Source organism: Pelecanus crispus, chromosome Z (genome assembly GCF_030463565.1).
Source record: "Pelecanus crispus isolate bPelCri1 chromosome Z, bPelCri1.pri, whole genome shotgun sequence".
Classification (NCBI taxonomy): domain Eukaryota; kingdom Metazoa; phylum Chordata; class Aves; order Pelecaniformes; family Pelecanidae; genus Pelecanus; species Pelecanus crispus.
In genome coordinates, this window is record NC_134676.1 from 41,104,127 (window position 1) to 41,121,752 (window position 17,626).

General features: G+C 39.1%; 1 protein-coding gene across 1 annotated transcript in view; it reads right to left on the bottom strand.

The window, feature by feature from the left end:
• Positions 1–17,626, bottom strand: part of MAMDC2 (MAM domain containing 2) — a 61,316-nt gene that overhangs the window by 788 nt on the left and 42,902 nt on the right. The window contains exons 9-12 of the mRNA XM_075726904.1: positions 17,013–17,278; positions 6,473–6,566; positions 4,628–4,780; positions 767–1,026 (exon numbers count right to left, since the gene is read on the bottom strand). Of these exons, the coding sequence (XP_075583019.1) occupies positions 767–1,026; positions 4,628–4,780; positions 6,473–6,566; positions 17,013–17,278 (773 nt within the window). The remainder of the gene's footprint in view (positions 1–766; positions 1,027–4,627; positions 4,781–6,472; positions 6,567–17,012; positions 17,279–17,626) is intronic.

Consider the following 17,626-nt stretch of genomic DNA (forward strand, 5'->3'; position numbering starts at 1 on the left):
GCAAGCAAGACTTGAGTGGAAAAAAAACCATTACAGGATTATGTCGTAGTCTTACTGATGAAGCTAAACTTGCTTTTCAGTAAAAGGTTTCTTCCCACTCCCCACCCCACCCCCCACCCCACCCCCAATTATTTCCAGGCTCTTAAGGCAAAGTTATTAAAAAAACCACAACATGCCATCTTTGGTTAGTGATCAGTGCAGTTTTGTGCCCTGTGCTGTTTCAGTCAATAGCAATTTCGGCTTCCTCTTTGACAGAGAAACTGAGCCAAGCTTTGTCTCTGCCAACACTGAAATGATGGCACTGTTGAAACCAAAGGGAGAGCTCTGGCTTTCCATCATCCCTTGCCTTTGGTGCCACCTCAGAAAGACCATCCTGCAAGAAGCAGCCATTTTATGACAGCTTAGTGGTTACGTCAAATCTAGACAGGGCTTTGGACAGCTGAAGGAAAAGAAGTTGCACAAATGATCTAAACAAAAACTACCACTACTGACAACAAATGATGGAAAACAGCATTTACATACTTTAAAAAAATAATTTTGAATTAGTGAACTATTTTCATACTTACATCCTATTAATGTCTTAATAACTCCCTCCCTACCTTCATTTGTAAGAAATTACACATTACTTTAGGTTGTTCAGGTGTCCATTCAGTGCTATCTACATTTCAACATTTTAATTTATTTTTATACAACCAAAAACTTGGATTCTAGCACATAGTTCATTTCAATATTCCATTTTGACTGCTTTTTGTTTGTTTTTTCTTACCTGGTGGTTTCTGTCACTTTCATATTCTATCAATCCCCTTAGCCATGAGATGCTTTGTTCCCCTGTCCTCCTCCACAAAGGAATCTCTTCATCATCACCTTCCTTTTTTAGATAAACACTTAATAATCCAGTCCCAGCTCCATACATGTGATAGAAAAATGTTAAGCACTGTTTTCCAGAGGTTCCTCTTAGTGATCTTGAAACCAGGTATGCTCTCTGTCCGTAGACCATGTTGGATGCCTCTATATACATGTAGTATCCTTAAAAAGATACACAAGCAAATGTTAGCAAAGTAGAATACATTCTCTCAGCATGTTCATTATGCTCAACATGCTGAATCAATAAAAATCTATGATTGAAACTATTTTGATAAAGATTTTTATGCTGTAGATATATTTGTGAACTGTAATACTTGTGATATTGTAATAATTGTGTTAGTGTAATAGTGGTAATATTTGTGAATGTTAATAGAACACTTAAAAACTTGTTTGTATCTGATGAAATACATAGCAACAGAAGGGAATACAAAGCAAGAAAAAATCATAGCTGTTCTTAAACCAGGAATGCACTCTGATGGTGGTTGATTAATTGGAATTCAGAGACAGCTGCATGTATATCTGAGAGTACAGTTTAGGCAATGGTTGGAGCTGATGCTATTAACAGAGCAAATTAATTGAAATACCTCTTTTAAATCATGTATAACATCAACAATAATTTTCTTTCTGTGATCAAGATGTGAAGACACAAGCGAGGAAAACTAGACCCTCTAGAATCCATGAATGAATTAAAGATTGTCATGAACTCTGATCTGTGGAAAAATTAGTCATTAATTGGTGGCAGGCAAACTAATCCACCCCCCAACCCATCATTGAGTTATTTCCAGCCAGAGCAAACCAAAGTGTGTCAGAAGACTGAGGAGCATCCCCATGTCCTATCTGCTGCAGATGGCAGCTGTTCTGTGCCGTGAGATGTACACTCTGCCAGCAGGCAGTGAACTCTGATTTTGCAGCAGCTCTTCACGCCGTCCCACTGCTCCCTTTTTCTGGTGTTGGAGAAAACAAGCTGCCCTTCTGCCACGACAAGTCCTGGCAGTGAGATTGCCCTCAGGGGGAGAGGGGATTCCTAAGGATCAGTGAGGCAGGAGAAAAGCTGTGAGCGGCAAGAGCAGCCAGTGGATGCTTGGGGTGTCTCTCATGATACTCAGAGTCCTATTATCTATACAAACCCATACTGAAGACATCCCCTCTAACCGGGTTGTAGTTTGGTGGTGAGCAGCAGTAGAGAGAATGGGTAAAAAAAAAAAAAGATTATCTACAGCTGTAGGTCTGCAAGGAAAAGATAATTTCATACAGTGTGTTGGAGAATTCTCAAGGCTATTTATACCAAACCTAGTGCAAGCCATTGCGAGGATTTTGATGTTCACTATGCTTAAAAGTTCCTTGAGTTAAAAAACAAAACCGACAGCTCATATTACAGTATAATAACTTGCCTTGAGTTCTAAGGTCTGAATCATATTATAAAGTCGTTGGAAAGACTAGATCAGCTCTTGGTTTTGTGAATTCAAATCCATGTATTTCTCAACACATCTTGCTGGAAAGAGATGTGTGAAATAAGGAATAAACGTTCTTGTCACAGGCCAGGCTTAAAAGATTCTCTTGCTTCACCAGTTCTAAAGTCAAGCTGTCAGTCTCAGATCGCAGAATACTTAGTGATCTACATAAACTAAAAATAGGTCTAAAGTCGTTTCTGCCTTATAAATCAAGAAGATTCTGCTAACAGCCCATTCCTTCTCTTGAGCAAGAAACTTGTAAGTGTTGCTCCTACTATAAGGAAAGGGTTATTGTCCTTGGAAACGCAAGGGCTGGGATACAGAGTATGTGAAAGAGGAAGAATAAGATGTATTATCTAGGGCATAACCAGGGGGGGAAAAAGCGTCAAGCAAACCTGAAAGTTGAATCCTTTTATGGAATTGAGTTTGGTTACCTACCAAAACAACCAGCAATTTTAATGGGATGTTGTCCTTTTGGATTATGTTTTGTAGGAAAACAAAGGCCTGGAGGACAATACAGAGATGGCCTACAGATGCCTCTCCAAGAGGCTCACCCACGTTTCAAAATAAAATTCTCAAAATGAACTTCAAAAACTGTTAGGAAACGTTCTCACTTATTTTAAAGCTGGTGATCACAGTTGTCTAGTTGATGCAGAAGAACTGGACAGCATGGGTAACAAAGACAGACAGTATGTCATCTAATTCACTCTGATAATCATCTAATTTTTAAATGGAAAAGGGACAAGAATGTCAATATTCCCTTTTGAAAGTCATTCCACAGTACAAAGATAGCATTATTGGGAACATGTTCTTGATTTGCAGATAGCCTACATTTTCCACTTCGATAACTTAACCAATAGATCTGGTCAGAATATGGTCAGATTTCTAAGTAATGTTTCTCATGTTTATTTCATAACATATAAGAGAAGCTTTAAGCTTTAAAACTTAGCTATCTCTGAAGATTATTCATATTTTTACCCAGAATCAGTGCTGTTTAGAATTAACAATGGAAGAACATAATTTCTTGGTGATCTGAAATTTCAAGCCAGAGAAATATTCCTATCTGCATTCTCAATTCCATGTGTAGGACTTTGGCCATACAGTCCCCCATACCATGAATTTACATCTCTCTAGTCAATTTCCATGCCTTGCTCGGGATGCAGCTATTACAGAAATTTTACCAGGAGACAGAAAAGGGAGATTTTGCTGAATGTGCACAAGGCCATCTTTTTACATAAAGAGATCAGAAACAAGACAAAACATTTATTGTTTTATTAACTAGAAGCATTTGTTATTTTGTTAACTAGAAACAACAGTTTTCCAGAGTGACTTGAATTAAGCTTGCATGGAGCGAGACTCCATATGCACAGCTGAAATAACTATGCTTGATAATGCTTAATGTGGTTCACACTCAATCACAGTTGACAGAATAATAGCTTTTGGTGAGCCTTTTGAGCAGGCCAACTGCTTTTGTAATCCAGCTAAAATTTTTAACAGACTCGATAGATGGCTACTGAGAATAAGCCAGCTTGTCTGCAACTGTCTTTATAACTTGTTGAATGAATGCTAAGCACTGTGAAGGAGGGCAAACCCAAAGGCCCCAAAAGCCTTTTTAAACCTATTGTAAGCATTTGAAGTTCACAAGCCTTAGGGCAGTTTTATCCATTATTCTGAGTCACTGGAGTTGTTACTGAGGTCCTCTTCTGCAGGAACATGAGCACCCAACGCAGTGACACAGTTCATCATTTCCAAAAGTCACCAGGTACTGCCCCAGTGTAGGGGCAATTCTGATGTCATTTTCTGTGTGCTTGCTCATGCTAATGGGGGCCCCACTTGCCTAAATACTTTAAATTAAACAAGTGAGTTTATGGAGCAGATTTTTAAGACAAAGGGTCTGTAGGACCTCTTTTATTATCCATGTTTTCTTCTAAGTTTGAACAGGGAGGTGTTGATGCAGAAGAGCCCCCAGCCACTTGTTTGCCTTTTAGTTTCAGGGAATATTCACATAAACTAGGGGTTTGGAAGAAGGCTTTTCTGTGGGGTCTGGAGCGTCATCCTGTCCTTTTTTCTCCTGAAGGGCTACTTTAGGACATGAAGACTGAATTACCCACTTGGTCTACAGATTATTCAGATTAAACATGACATTCTCAAAACCATGCATGGTTCCGTAAGAAACATGTTTACTTCATTGATTAATAACTGTTCTGCACAGAACAGTAAAAACTTCCTCTGTGTTCTAGGTTATAATTTCAAAGTATTTTTGATTAACTATCAATCTCTGTTCTGAAAGTTCAATGTGGAGCTTAACTCACCTACCCCAGTAGTGTGGTCTCCTTTCGGTCCGGTGTAAGAAGTGGGAGTTGGACCCCTCCTCCTGTGCCAGATCCCACGACCTCTCTTCTTCTGGGTAAACACACACTCATCTTTTTCAAAAGTACACTCTCCAGGATTGGGCAGCGATAGATCTATAAGGAGAGGACATTGTTTAAAACTGCAAATATATTAGACAGATATATGGAGAGATTACACAAGCAATGTATTACATTCCCTCCCCTGCTGAAATCACTTGTACCTACCTAGCAATACTTACAGTGTAGCAATACTTACTTGTGTAGTCACAAGCTTATAAAAGCTAGCTTCAAACTAGCAAAACTAAACAAAATTTAGTTTCATTTTCTTCACAGCTTTGGGGAAATCTGTGCCCTAGTCTGACTCAAATGTGCATCAATATTCTTTAAAACATCTCATACAGTTTATTATCTCATCATAGCTCTTACTCCACAATGGGGTCTACCAGTGTAATTTTCTTCACTACTGTGGCACCACAAGCAGTTTAATGAGCTCCAGCATATATAACGTGCATATTAAATGAGTCTTGTCAAAGATTGGAGTTTCTGTGATCAGAAATCAAATGCCACATTTAGGTCTCTTATGTTCCCTTGGCACCAGATTCTAATATTGCATACAACAGACCACAGAGCTGCAATTACTAGAGTATTTTCATTATTTCAATCCTATTAGATGATGCAGAAGAGAGAAAGTTGACAATTCAGGTGCTCACCAGGATGCTTCTGTCAGGTCTTCTGCTATAATCTGAATTTGTAGTTCAGGAGTAGATACGCTGAGCTACTTTCACCTTTTGGAAAGGAGGAAGCCTTGATGCCTCACATACTCTGGGCATTTTTGGGGCATTTTTTTTCTGCCATCAATGACAAGTCCCCGTATGACTATATACCAAAGTATCAGTTCTGCACCTTTGGTTCATTTTCAAATTACTTAGGAACTACAAAAAGGCAAAACAGACAACTGTTGGAAATACTTTAGAAAAATGGCATCTTGTTTCATAAATGTGACTTCTTTCTGTTCTGTAATGGCTAGCTGCCTGAATGCATGAAATCCAATCAAAAGAGGTCATTAAAAAGTTCTTATTACATGGGAATATAAATGGCATGGTAGACCAGCCTCATCACCATTTCAAAGGCATGGCTTTATTCCGAAGAAGAATGGGATTATAGATTGTGCCTGTCTCATGAGAATGGTTTCCAAATTAGGATACAATCATTGCATTGTCAAACCTCAAAAAGGCCCAGAAGAGGGAGTTTGGGTGAGTTCAAAGAGGTTAGCCTGTGCATGTCAGAGGGTAAAGTCTCGCTTAAAAACATTCAGTTCCTCCCGCTACAGGAGGGAGAGTTAAACTCATCTGTCTCCATTAGAGAACTGCAGCTCAGATAAGGGCCTGTGTCTTGGCCTTGCACAACTGTACTTCTGGACTAAAAAGAAGAATGCTATGCTTTGAAGATACTGCTTTTGGGTCCATTCCTGGTTTCCTAGAAGACATTTGAAAACTACTTTCTCCTCAGTTGAACTGTTGTTTTTTTTTAAATGGTAGTGCCCCAAGAGGAATGCACACCTACATACAACTGCACCGGAGTCAGTGAAGTTAATTAGGCGTTAGCTGGTACCCCTGTGAAGAAAAACTGGTCCTCACTGTATGCATGCTACTGCAAAAATAGGATTTATGCAATACTTATTGGAAAAAGAAAAGAAACCACAGTGCGATGAAGGCAGCTGTAGGATAGGCTTGGGAAATGAAGGCATGCAATGAACTCTTACTAAAAGGGTGGCAGCTGTTGGACAACAAATATACATGGTCTTACCAGCAGCCTGGCAGCTTCCCAGGCTCAATGATACATCATCCAGTGCCACAAGTCCACAGTCCCAGAAGCTTTTACACCAGCTGACAAAGACAACCTGCAATACATGAAGAAAGTTTCAGGCATCTAACAAAAGCTGGCACTGCTAAGAGTCTGAAATTTTAGATTTTTCCAAATGTGCTAATAATTTTTACATCTACAGAACATAAATGATGAATCCACTTTGTTTTGGCATTTACTAATACTGCCAATGACTGAAATTTCAAATTCAGTGGGGTTTAATGTATGTTTTCATTCAATAGAAAGTGTTTTCTCACTTTTATAGGCAAATTTTGTATCTCTGTATGTAGTTTCCATTTTATTAGGAGAGTGTTTTTTTATATATATATTCATATATATATATATTTTTTAGCATCTGCAAAAACTTGACTCACTGAGGCTGTTGCATTTTTTTCCCAAAAAAACCCCAATATGAACAGCTCAAATGTCCTCGCTATCTCACCCTTACAACCAGGAGGTTTTATTCATGGGAAAAAAAAATCAAAAGAGTAATGCAGAGTGATGGCCAAGAGAAATGGCCATGGCAACAAACAAAGAACAATAGAGATTAGATGAAACTACTGCATAAAATGGGATTATTCAGAAATTACACAAGGCCATGATATCACAGAGCAGGAGGCTGGAAATGCTAACCATCATTCACAATGTTCATCTGGGTTTGTGAAGATTAAGAATAGTGTCCAAGATGTTTTATTTGACTGCACATTAATTCTGCCATGGAAAATACAAGTCACTCATGAGATGACAAAATAAAATGTAAAGAAACTGTAAGATTCCCAGCTGCCCTTCTCCCAAGGTTGACACAGATCCGTTCGAATTACAGAAGACACAATAAGTTTTATTTTGTGAAAATACTGCTGGCAGTTTTCTTTGCCTAACTACTGCAAACCATCTGTCTGACCATTGGGGTTATGACCATAATTTGGGAGGAGCTTTTCAAAACAATTCCTTTGTGATGAGGTCTGAGCTAGTGACTGGAGACAGATGAGTGTCACTTCTAACAGTTTAATATTCTGGAACAACTGTAAACACCTCAGTTACATATTTGAGGTTAGATGCTGACTGACAGTTTCATGTGGATACAAAAAGGTTGTTAAAAGTTGTTCACACATTATTTAATATGTCCTCTTTTAACAGGCTTGGTAACACCTTCAACATGGTCATTATACTGGATGTTGCTAGGTTGCTTTGCTATGTAGTATTTATTTACCCAACTGATTACAAAACAGCCTGGGATGTAACTACACTTTAACCTTTGAAGCATGTATGGGTTATGCAGCCAAGGATGGCACAATTTTCAAAATCACTTTCCATTCAGTGCTATCAGTCCTGGGGATAGTGATTATCTGTCTTGTAAACTGTTACAGGTGTGGACTTGAGTGCCCCTGCACAGCATGCACAACTGCTCAGTGTATAGTGGCCTAAAACTGGCCATTTATTTCTTTTTCTCTGTAGAGCTGCTCTCTTAGCCTTAAGGTTTAACAGGACGAAAAATGTTTCCTACTTTTTAAGTTCATTCTCAAGAAACAGGCGCAATCTATTAAAAAAATGGTAGCATCTCCTGGAATAAAGAATACAATAAATACTGACGTTGGGTGGACGTCATTCACCAGACTTTTAATAAATGCATTCTGGTGAACATTTGTAATAAACTAAAGACATATTATAGTTCTAAACCCAAGAATCTTCAGAAAACCACACATGAAAGGGTGAGGTCAGTCCTCGTTTGTGAAACAACATTTCCACACTGTGGAATCATGTTGTAAGTGATGTTTTCCTATTGACATCATTGGGAGCAGGATCAAGTTCTTTATTCTTAAATTGCAATAATTTGTTCCATACAAGGTATGTAATTACCCACTGGATGCTGCAGAAAGCCCTCAATTTCAAAAGCATTGCAACAATAATTGTTGGTCTCAAAGGCCATTGAACCAGTAGCCATTGTACAATCAAAGATTGATCTGTTTCAGTGACACTTGTAAACTTGTTCAGCTTTGTCATCTGTAGCTTTAGCGTCACTAATTCTCCACTCGCTTTTTGTGGTGTTGAGTGACACGCTGCCACGAGCAGACTTTATAATTGGACAGGGGTGGGGTAGGGGAGCTTGTGCTTGGGAATGTGGCGTTTCCAGTATTAGCTACAGCAAATGTACTGAAATCGTTCATTGTCCCCTCGGCTTAGTTTGTTGTTATATTCTTGATTTAGTTTTAAGCAATGGGGTAGAACATATTTTTATTCACAGGTCAAATTTATTCACTTTTCTTTTGTCCTAAATGTCCTTTTTTGTCATAAAGGGAGATCTTTGACTATTTGATCTTTACGTATCAGAACTTGGATTTACTTAACTACTCATTTTCACCCTATGTCAGATCTCTGAATCCTTTCTGCCTAGCCTCAATAGGACTAATCTAATGATGCTTTACATTTGTTCTTGTTTTGAATGAAAGTATTTCCTGGGGCAACTCTTCCAAAATAAATTTTTATGAAGTTATCTCATGCCTTGGAGAAAAGAACAGGGGGATCTTTGTGTTCAGCTCACACTTTCTTCATAAAACACGACAGATGAACAACATACTAATTGTTTCAAACTAGGTAACAAATCTTCCTGTACTTGCATGCTATCTTGGAGGCTACATTAAAAACATTATCAAATGCAGGCAGTTGTTGCCTGTGTTACTGAAAAATAAAACATATTTTCCTCATGTTCTTTTTGTTCCAATAACAGGACACAGCCAGGGCATTAGTTTCCTTCCAAATCATTGCCCCAATTTCTGGAAGCTCATTTATTTTCCAGTGCTTAATCAATGTTCCTGGCCTGCAGCCTCAAAGTATCAATAATCAGTTCTTAGGATTTATTCTGGATTATATCAGTAATGAGCAACTCTAGATGAGAACAGCTGGTAGAGCAAGCAGGGTTTCACTTCTCCCATGACACATTGTTGGGTTGTGCTGCAGACACTGAGTGAGGTCGAAGGGACTTCTCATCCTTAGCACTCTGCATCTGTACAAGTAGATGTGAGTTAAAACATATGCATATGAAATTTACCTGCTTTTGGAGGAGAAGAAAGAGTAGGACATACAGTAGGGTACCTCCATCGAGAAGTGTAAGGAAGGACTAATGGGGAAGCTTGTAAAAGGAGGTTTGGAGGGAGCTGGACTGGAAACAGGAGAAAAGGAGAGACGATGCCCCCGGATCCCTATGGGTTCTGTGTATTTTCTTTCCTACTTGTTTATCCCAGAAAATATAGCTCTTGCTCAATTAGAGAGCCAGACCAGCCAAACAAAAGAAAAACCGGGACAGCAGCCAAATCTGGTGACTTAAAAGCTATGCCTCTGCAGCAAATTAATTTACCTGATTCCATCCTAGTGAATATTCCTAGGTTTAAACTACATACTGTGTATCAGTGTAGACACAAAACTCAGTGTGTCACTTAGACACATATTTAGGTTCGATTTCTTAAATGAGAAAGGCAGTTATAGTGGAGTCAGAGGTGGGTTTTTGTGAGAAGCAACTGTTGTAATTTCCATACAGTGACACAAAACTCAGTATTACGAATTCCAAAAATAATTCGAGCACCAGAAACAAAAGTGTGACATGAAACAAAGAAGCAATCAAGATGTTTTCACAAAACAGGGAGCCTGACACTCAGTTACACTACTACACAGCCATATAAGTGTGTAAGCCAGGGACCCACCACTGGCACAGGGAATGGGAGAACCATTCTGATTCTCCCAGGGCTGTTTGATACAAATGTTATCAGCGTAGCCCAAATTACTTTTAACTAGTTTAATTAAACTAGATTTTAAATGGCTTGTTTTTCTTTGGCTTAAACAGTCAGAAACTCATTTATCAAGAACTCAAGTAAGCTATTAAGCCAAAATTAGAATGTCTGCAAGCTTCTGTCATTTAAAATAGACTGATTTAAAATGGCACTCACTAGGCCAGTTCAATTTCTTGCCATGTAAATACAATGAGCTTCTGCAGGGAAAAAAAAAGGATTCTGAAAGCTTCTGCATAAATAATTGGATAACACGCTTGTGTAATAGGTAATACGCTTGTGACAGTTGAACAAATATTTTTGAAAATCTTCCCTGTCCAAGGGCAAATGGGTTGCAGAAACAAACAATAAGAGAGAAACACAAAGCTAACAGCACAACCGAGGGCCACAGGCTGTTAATGCTACATCTATATTCACTGGACTGCACTGTCTAGTAGAGAATACTGACTGCACAGAAATGTATACAGGACACGGATAGCCTCTGCTGTCCCCCAGGGTCCTCCTAGATTTCCAGAAATCTGTTATTATGACTCTATCCTGTTCTCAGTGAAAGAGTTTCCTTGGCTCTTATTTTGTAAGAGGGAAAAGTTCTTGCCTTTAGACTGACGAGTCTTGTCAGATGATGTGGCATCATAGTATCGCAATATTAAGCACCCAGAACAAAAACTGAGCAAAAAGAGGAAATGTCAGTTTAAGTATCACAGATACCAAAAGGAGATATGTAACATTTCATGCAACATACCTCCTTGTTTAGTTACTGTGAAGATGCAGGCCACTTAGGTAACACTTTCTAACCTGAATCATTTTTACAGTTTCCAATATGTCATTTTCATAACAATGTATCAAAGCACCATAGATGGTGGGGTACACATTTTGCAAGTACTAATCCTCCTGTTTACAGACTCTAATGTTCTTATTTTACATAGGCATTTCCAGTGACTGTTCTTTAAGAAATTTCTCGGTTTAGAGGTCAGAGAAGGACAGACAGAAGGGCTGTACTATAAAACTGCAGCTCATTCCAACCTCTTTAGGTTGCATACCTTATCGTGGGAAGAGTGATCAAGGGTTGTGTCAGAACTGTACCCAAAAGCTCCTTTATTTGACACAAGTGGGAGTTTTTCAGAGGAGGAGGAGATGCAGAGTAGGATGTCTGCCCTTCTCCACTTGAAACCTGAATGGGGAACTGTGTCTTTTATACTAGTGACTCGGTCACAGGGATCTAGGACTTCATCATATATCCAAGATTGCTTTAATCATTTATCTATGACTTCGATGGACAAGTGGGAGACACAGATTTCTCAGCAGCAAAGAGAAAATTTAGAATAATTTAATATTGAGCATCATCACCATGATGAACAACAGTCCAAAGACCCTCATATCAAGCTCTAGGAAGGTGGAGGGGTGATAACGGTTGTTTAGGGAAAACAGTACAAGAAACAAATCAACCATAAAGCTATTTGTGCTGTTATATTATGTTCAGACTCCAGAGAGTTGAAGAACTTGCTGAACTGGAGGTCACACCTGTACCACTGTGTTTATGGTCACTGTGAGGTCTATTTTGCATGAATTTGCCTAATCCCTTTTTAAATACATGTGTACTATTGGCCTCCACAGCAAAGGATTTCAGTGCTTAGTCATTCCCGAAAAAGTCCTCCCTTTTGTTTTTTTTTAAAACATGTAAATATTGAAGTGCAACAGTCAGTCACTTGATTTTGCTTTCTCACAACTGCAACTAAAATTAGTTACAGAGGACGGGTGAAAACAAACAGATGAACTCGACATAAGAGTGAGGGGAAAAACAACATCAGAGAGGAAGAAAAGTAGACTGAAAGAATGAAAACCCAAGAAATGTTGCCACAACTACTCTGATGGAAGTAGGGTGGACTGTTATGATGCCAGCTACCTTTCTAAGGATTTGGTTTTGAACTCTGTGGGAGGTATTCAAGCACTACAGCGCCAGGTAACAATGCAAAAACTTGCATGAATGGATAAACACCATGAGATGTTTGCTTTTGGAAACCTGAACTTCAGAATGGTGAACCAAATACAGCAGAAATGAACAGAACTTATGTAAGTAGACCCAATTGCACACAAACCTTCATTTTAACCTAGGCATTTCGACTTCGTTGTGAAGTTGCATAAAAGAAATGTATTTCCGTGGTGGCATATACACACAAACACACACACACAATATTAAAAAGCAGATTCTTGTGCCACGATGTGTGTGAGCATCTCCAGGTTACATATGCCATACGTGAATTTTTCTTTCAGTTACCGGTGACATTTTCCTGCCATGTATTGGCCTGGAAGATCAGTTTCAGTACACTCAGTCAGATCAAAAGAATATACGTATTTCACACTCAGATTTTTATGCTGCCATTTAAGAGGCTTATACAACAAAGCATAAAGGGTTTCATTTATTTTAATAAATGTTAGGGTTTTTTTTTAATTTCTTCCTTCTCATATTTATTCCCTGGGCACTACACAGTATAAAAACAATACTGTATGTGTATAGGATCACAGGTACTTACACTAACTAAAAGAGAGAGTGCCTCAGTTACAAATTGGGAAATCAGGATTTTAAATTTCCTGCCTTCTTGCTAGCAGTATATAGCATACGTATTTGCAGTATGTATACATATATACATCTATAGATATGTATAAACGTTTATGACTTGCTTAGCTGGGTCATACCCACCTAACCTTTTCAACGTGGTAGTTTCAAAGTGTCATATTAAAGCCTGTTGGCCAGCTTCACGTTTCCTGCTCACAGAACTCAAGCCAACAGTCTGTGCCAGACTGCAGTTAGCTCATTCAAAAAGAATTTGCAAAAACCATTACACAAACCAAGAGATGAAAGTCTGAGCCTTTTTATTGTCCTGATGCAAACAAATACATTATCAAAATTAAAACGTCAGATGGATTTTATATGGTTTTCAAGGCCTTGGGAGTAGTATTCATAGTAAAAGAAAGGTGAAGGACTTAGGTATTTTGGAACAACTGTTTTCTGGCTGCAAAACTGTTACGACCTTCAGGACTCCCTGGCCAAAGGAGCGTAACGACTGCCTCGCTGCCTTTACTGGCCATTAAGGCACTGGCAGGAGACTGTTTACTGTTTCTACAGGCACTGACCCAATCTACAAGTCACACCCAGTAACCAAGGACTTGATCAGCCAAACTACTGTGCAGACCTACAACTTCTTATCATCCAAGTCTAGACATGATCAACCTCAGAAAACGATATGATAGGCACATCAGCCACCACATCTGTATTAGAGGAAAGGTGGTAGCCCTATCTTATTTTGAGACCATCTCACTCCATTAAAAGACTGTTTTTCACTTGCCTATAACATTGCCAAGACGCAATGATTTCAGCTCAGACTTTCCATGCTGGGTCCTTGCTTCAGGCTTGTTTTGGAAGATTTAAGCCAAAACAGTTCCATCATTTCCGAGAACAAGGCTAGGAAAAAAGGTTTTATTTTGCCCCTATTTAAAAAATTCTTTGAAAAGCTTGGGCACTCCTAGGCTTTGGAGTAGGAGTATGAAGTGTGTCAGGATTTGGTCTTTGTGCCAGAATTGTGCTTTCTGTCAAGTCATTAGTTTTTGAAAACTAAAATTTGTAAGAACTGGGACAAGCAGGGCAAACAGACTGGGACATGGACAGGTTAGAGTGAAAAAAACTGGACTGTCCAACTGTCCAGAGGTGAGGACCCAGGAGTAAGATGGGGAATGGCAGGGGGAGGGGGAGTGGTGCTGCCTACAGGGCAGGATAGCTAAGACAAAGGTGCATCAGTGAAGAGGCAAGAGACACAAGGCCAGGTTGGAGGAGACACGACAGGAGAGGTCAAGCTTCAGTGAGCTTGTTTCTCTCATGTTCTCTATACTGTCTCTCCCTCCAGAGCCTGAAGTGTAATCCCTGACTTGCTGATTCCCACCACTCCTTGCTGTCAGGCAAAACATGCTCTGATGCACCTCCATCGCTGGTCTACATTGAAGACAGCCACTGAAATGAGTGTTCCTTGTCAGCTATTTCACTAGGTCCTAAGCAGACATATCTGTAAAGATAAGTAACCTAAATGTTTATACAATGCCACACAGTGCTCCGTCATTTCCTTCTGTTGGCTTGGAAAAGAAGAAACAAACAAACTAAAGCATGAAAGGCCTTTTTAAAGTATTAAGGTTGAAGAGTTGGGCATGAGATTGCAAGGAAAATACAGAATCGGCTTCACTGTGCAGCTTCATTCAAGCCAGCTTGTGAATATTACAAGCAGAGAACCTGTTAACTACACCAGTTTTTCACCCTTGCCTTATGGCAAGCAGACACACACTGAAACTTTGGCATCATTTGTCTTTTGTGTGCTACTTCCTCAGCTGTAAACATATCTTGATATACTTTTCCATATTGACATGCTCAGAACTTCACCCATTGTCTTCCGTGCACCATTTCTCTAAGGAAATCTTTATAAACTGATGGTGTATGTACATACACAGCCATCATGAAAACTGTAAAGTTTCACAGTTATACAAAGTTCAGCACATTATAGTTTGTGCATGATTTATTATGTACTAATGGAATCTACTCCATATGCAAAACTGCAACTTAAATCACTATTCTAAACCTAATTTAACCTTCCAATCCAGGAAAAAAGACAGTGTGAGAGAATACATTTAAACCAAGGCTAAGGTACAACTTCCCCCTGCCCCCCACCCCCCCCACCCCCCCCCCCCGCCAATACATACTTACTTGGCTAAGGGATGTCTGAAGTATGATGTGCTGAACACATACTGAGTTCTCTAAAGCCCAACAAATCTCACTTTTTGTGATATTTGAGGAATGCCTTCTCCACAGAAACATTTTGCAACTTGTTTCCGTGGGAAAGAAGGCTTTCCCATCACAAGACCTGAAGGACCTTCTGAAGGTTTTTAAGAATTGCCAGAGGCCAACAAACCCTCCTGCTGTAGAGCACAGGGTTTCTTCCCTCCTGCAGACCTTCAGGCTCAGAAGCAGCAAGGATATTCCCTGGACTTCTTTATTCTCCTCTGTGCTGCTGTCCTCATCTGTTAACTGCCTACAGACAGACTGGTAACTACAGACATGAAAGCTGCAATTCACAAAAAGCTTTCCATCCCAGGCAAGCTTCTTCACAAGTGTTTTTGATATATTAATTTCTAGGAAAACATAAAAATAGTTCTTCATAAATTTATATTGGAAAAGATTTTCCATGTAAATGTCAGATGCTAAAAAACCTGCCACCTCCAAGGCTATAAACCATTTCTAACAGTCATGCTCAGCTGTCATCAGTACTCATACAGTGTATTACGCTACACAAACTACTGAATCTTTTTAGCAGTAAGAAAGAAATACATAAACAGGAGATGGCAAAAGTATGTTAGAAGCTTGCGTTTTTAACCAATACCTTTTCGTGATTTAAAAAAAAAGAGAATACTTTTCTGCAGATATTTTGGGATGATTCTGTGACAGACTTTTCTATCATGCACTTGCTAGGCAGTAATAAAATTCTTTTTTTTTTCTATATCAGTTAAAATGGAATTCAAAATTCTATTACATTTTATGCATAAAATATGTACATAAAAATCACATAAATTATTTAAGGTATCATATATCTGAGAGAAAACACTAGCCAACAATTAGGACCAAAATTTTCAGTGTAAATTTCCCTTTTAACACAGGCAACTTTTTTTTGGTGAACTTTTTCTTTTACAGTGTATTTACTTCGAAGAAAAACACTTTTTTTTTTCTCCAAGAAGAGTTAAACTCAGTAACTACTGCAATTTCAAAAATTACTTTGTAGTGGGGAAGATGCTTAAGATGTTTTTCTGTAATTTAGAAATACCTGAGTTACAAGACAAGCTTTCATTCATATGCTCATAGTACTATCACACTGTGAAAAAAAGCTGGATTTATCTCAGTGTCATCAGGTAGTAATCCACCTGGTTGTCCTTAGATGACTCACAGATAGTGAAAACCCATTACAGAAATCAGGGTAACTGCAGAAGTAGCACCTACGCAAATTTGTGTAAAAGTCAATCTTTGTAAAAAAACATGGAGGTGAGGAAGAACAGCAGCTTGAGGATTTACTCAGGAGGTGATGTGAAATATTATGTTACTCTTATTAACTTGCTGAGAAAACAAAGTGACCTCTCCAACCAGATGCTGCAAATACTTTTAAGTCCGTTGCTCTAAACTACACTCACTTCTGGTTTCATATTTTAACCCAGTGGTTGAGTTTAGGAAAGCAGGATCAGCTTCTCATTTTGACCAAAACTTCCCAGTACTGACTTTTCAGATTAATTTAAATCTGTAATGGAGTACAGTGATGCGAATCACATAGGAAACAAAAAAACCAACCAAACAAAAATGAGTGAACATGGAGCCTCCTGAGAAACCAAGACACAACTGGCTCTCGTTAGAGCTCCTCAAGTGAAATCTCCACAAATACTGTGACTACAGTTGAGGACACCAGGGCAACACCGCCCTGTTCCTGATATGAAGCCCCTTTATTGGGGTGCCGGCTGCAAAGAAATACTCTGCTCCCCACTGTACTGCCTGGGGAACTCTATTTCACTTTGCAGGTATAGCTCACTTAGAATTAATCCCTGGATTAATAACAAAGAACCCTGGAAGGAGAAGGCAAGGAAAATCTCCATCCAGAATTCAGCAGATTTGAAGAGCTGGCTCTTACCTTGCAAGGCATAGGCTTTTTGAAGGAGATTTCAGCTTGAGTCCAAACTCCCTTTGGAGAGTCCAAGACGGACCAGATTTTCTCTTGAACGACATGGTTCTCCTCAAAGATATAAACAGCAAGAGTACCACTCATTTTGAAAAACCCATATAAAGCATAATAAAAACGCAGACAAAACTGCAAGTTTCCTGGCAGGGTCGGGCCATACAGACGTCCAATATACCCAGGCTGTGATGTAAACTTTGTGTTCGCCAACAAGAAATAACCTGCAAGACAGCACAGTTATTGAGTATTTCTAATATGCAATTAGCACAGCTGATTTGCTATTAAAGCAGCTTCCGTTATGGTATCAGACTTTGGTTATAAAAACAGTTTCTACCGGTGGGAAACAGATTATCGCACACCTCAAGCTAAACTGGCACACGGCTAAGTTACCAGAAATAAGCACTTTTCAAATTTACACTGACAAATTGTCTGGCTTGCTGGCCTCTCTGGAAACCTGGCTGTTTCAAGGGAACCACTACAAGACCAAAGAATGAAGGATGGGGCACAAGGCCTATTATTCCCTGCACCAGGTATAAAGAGGTGAGACTTTAGCACATATGATTAAGAAC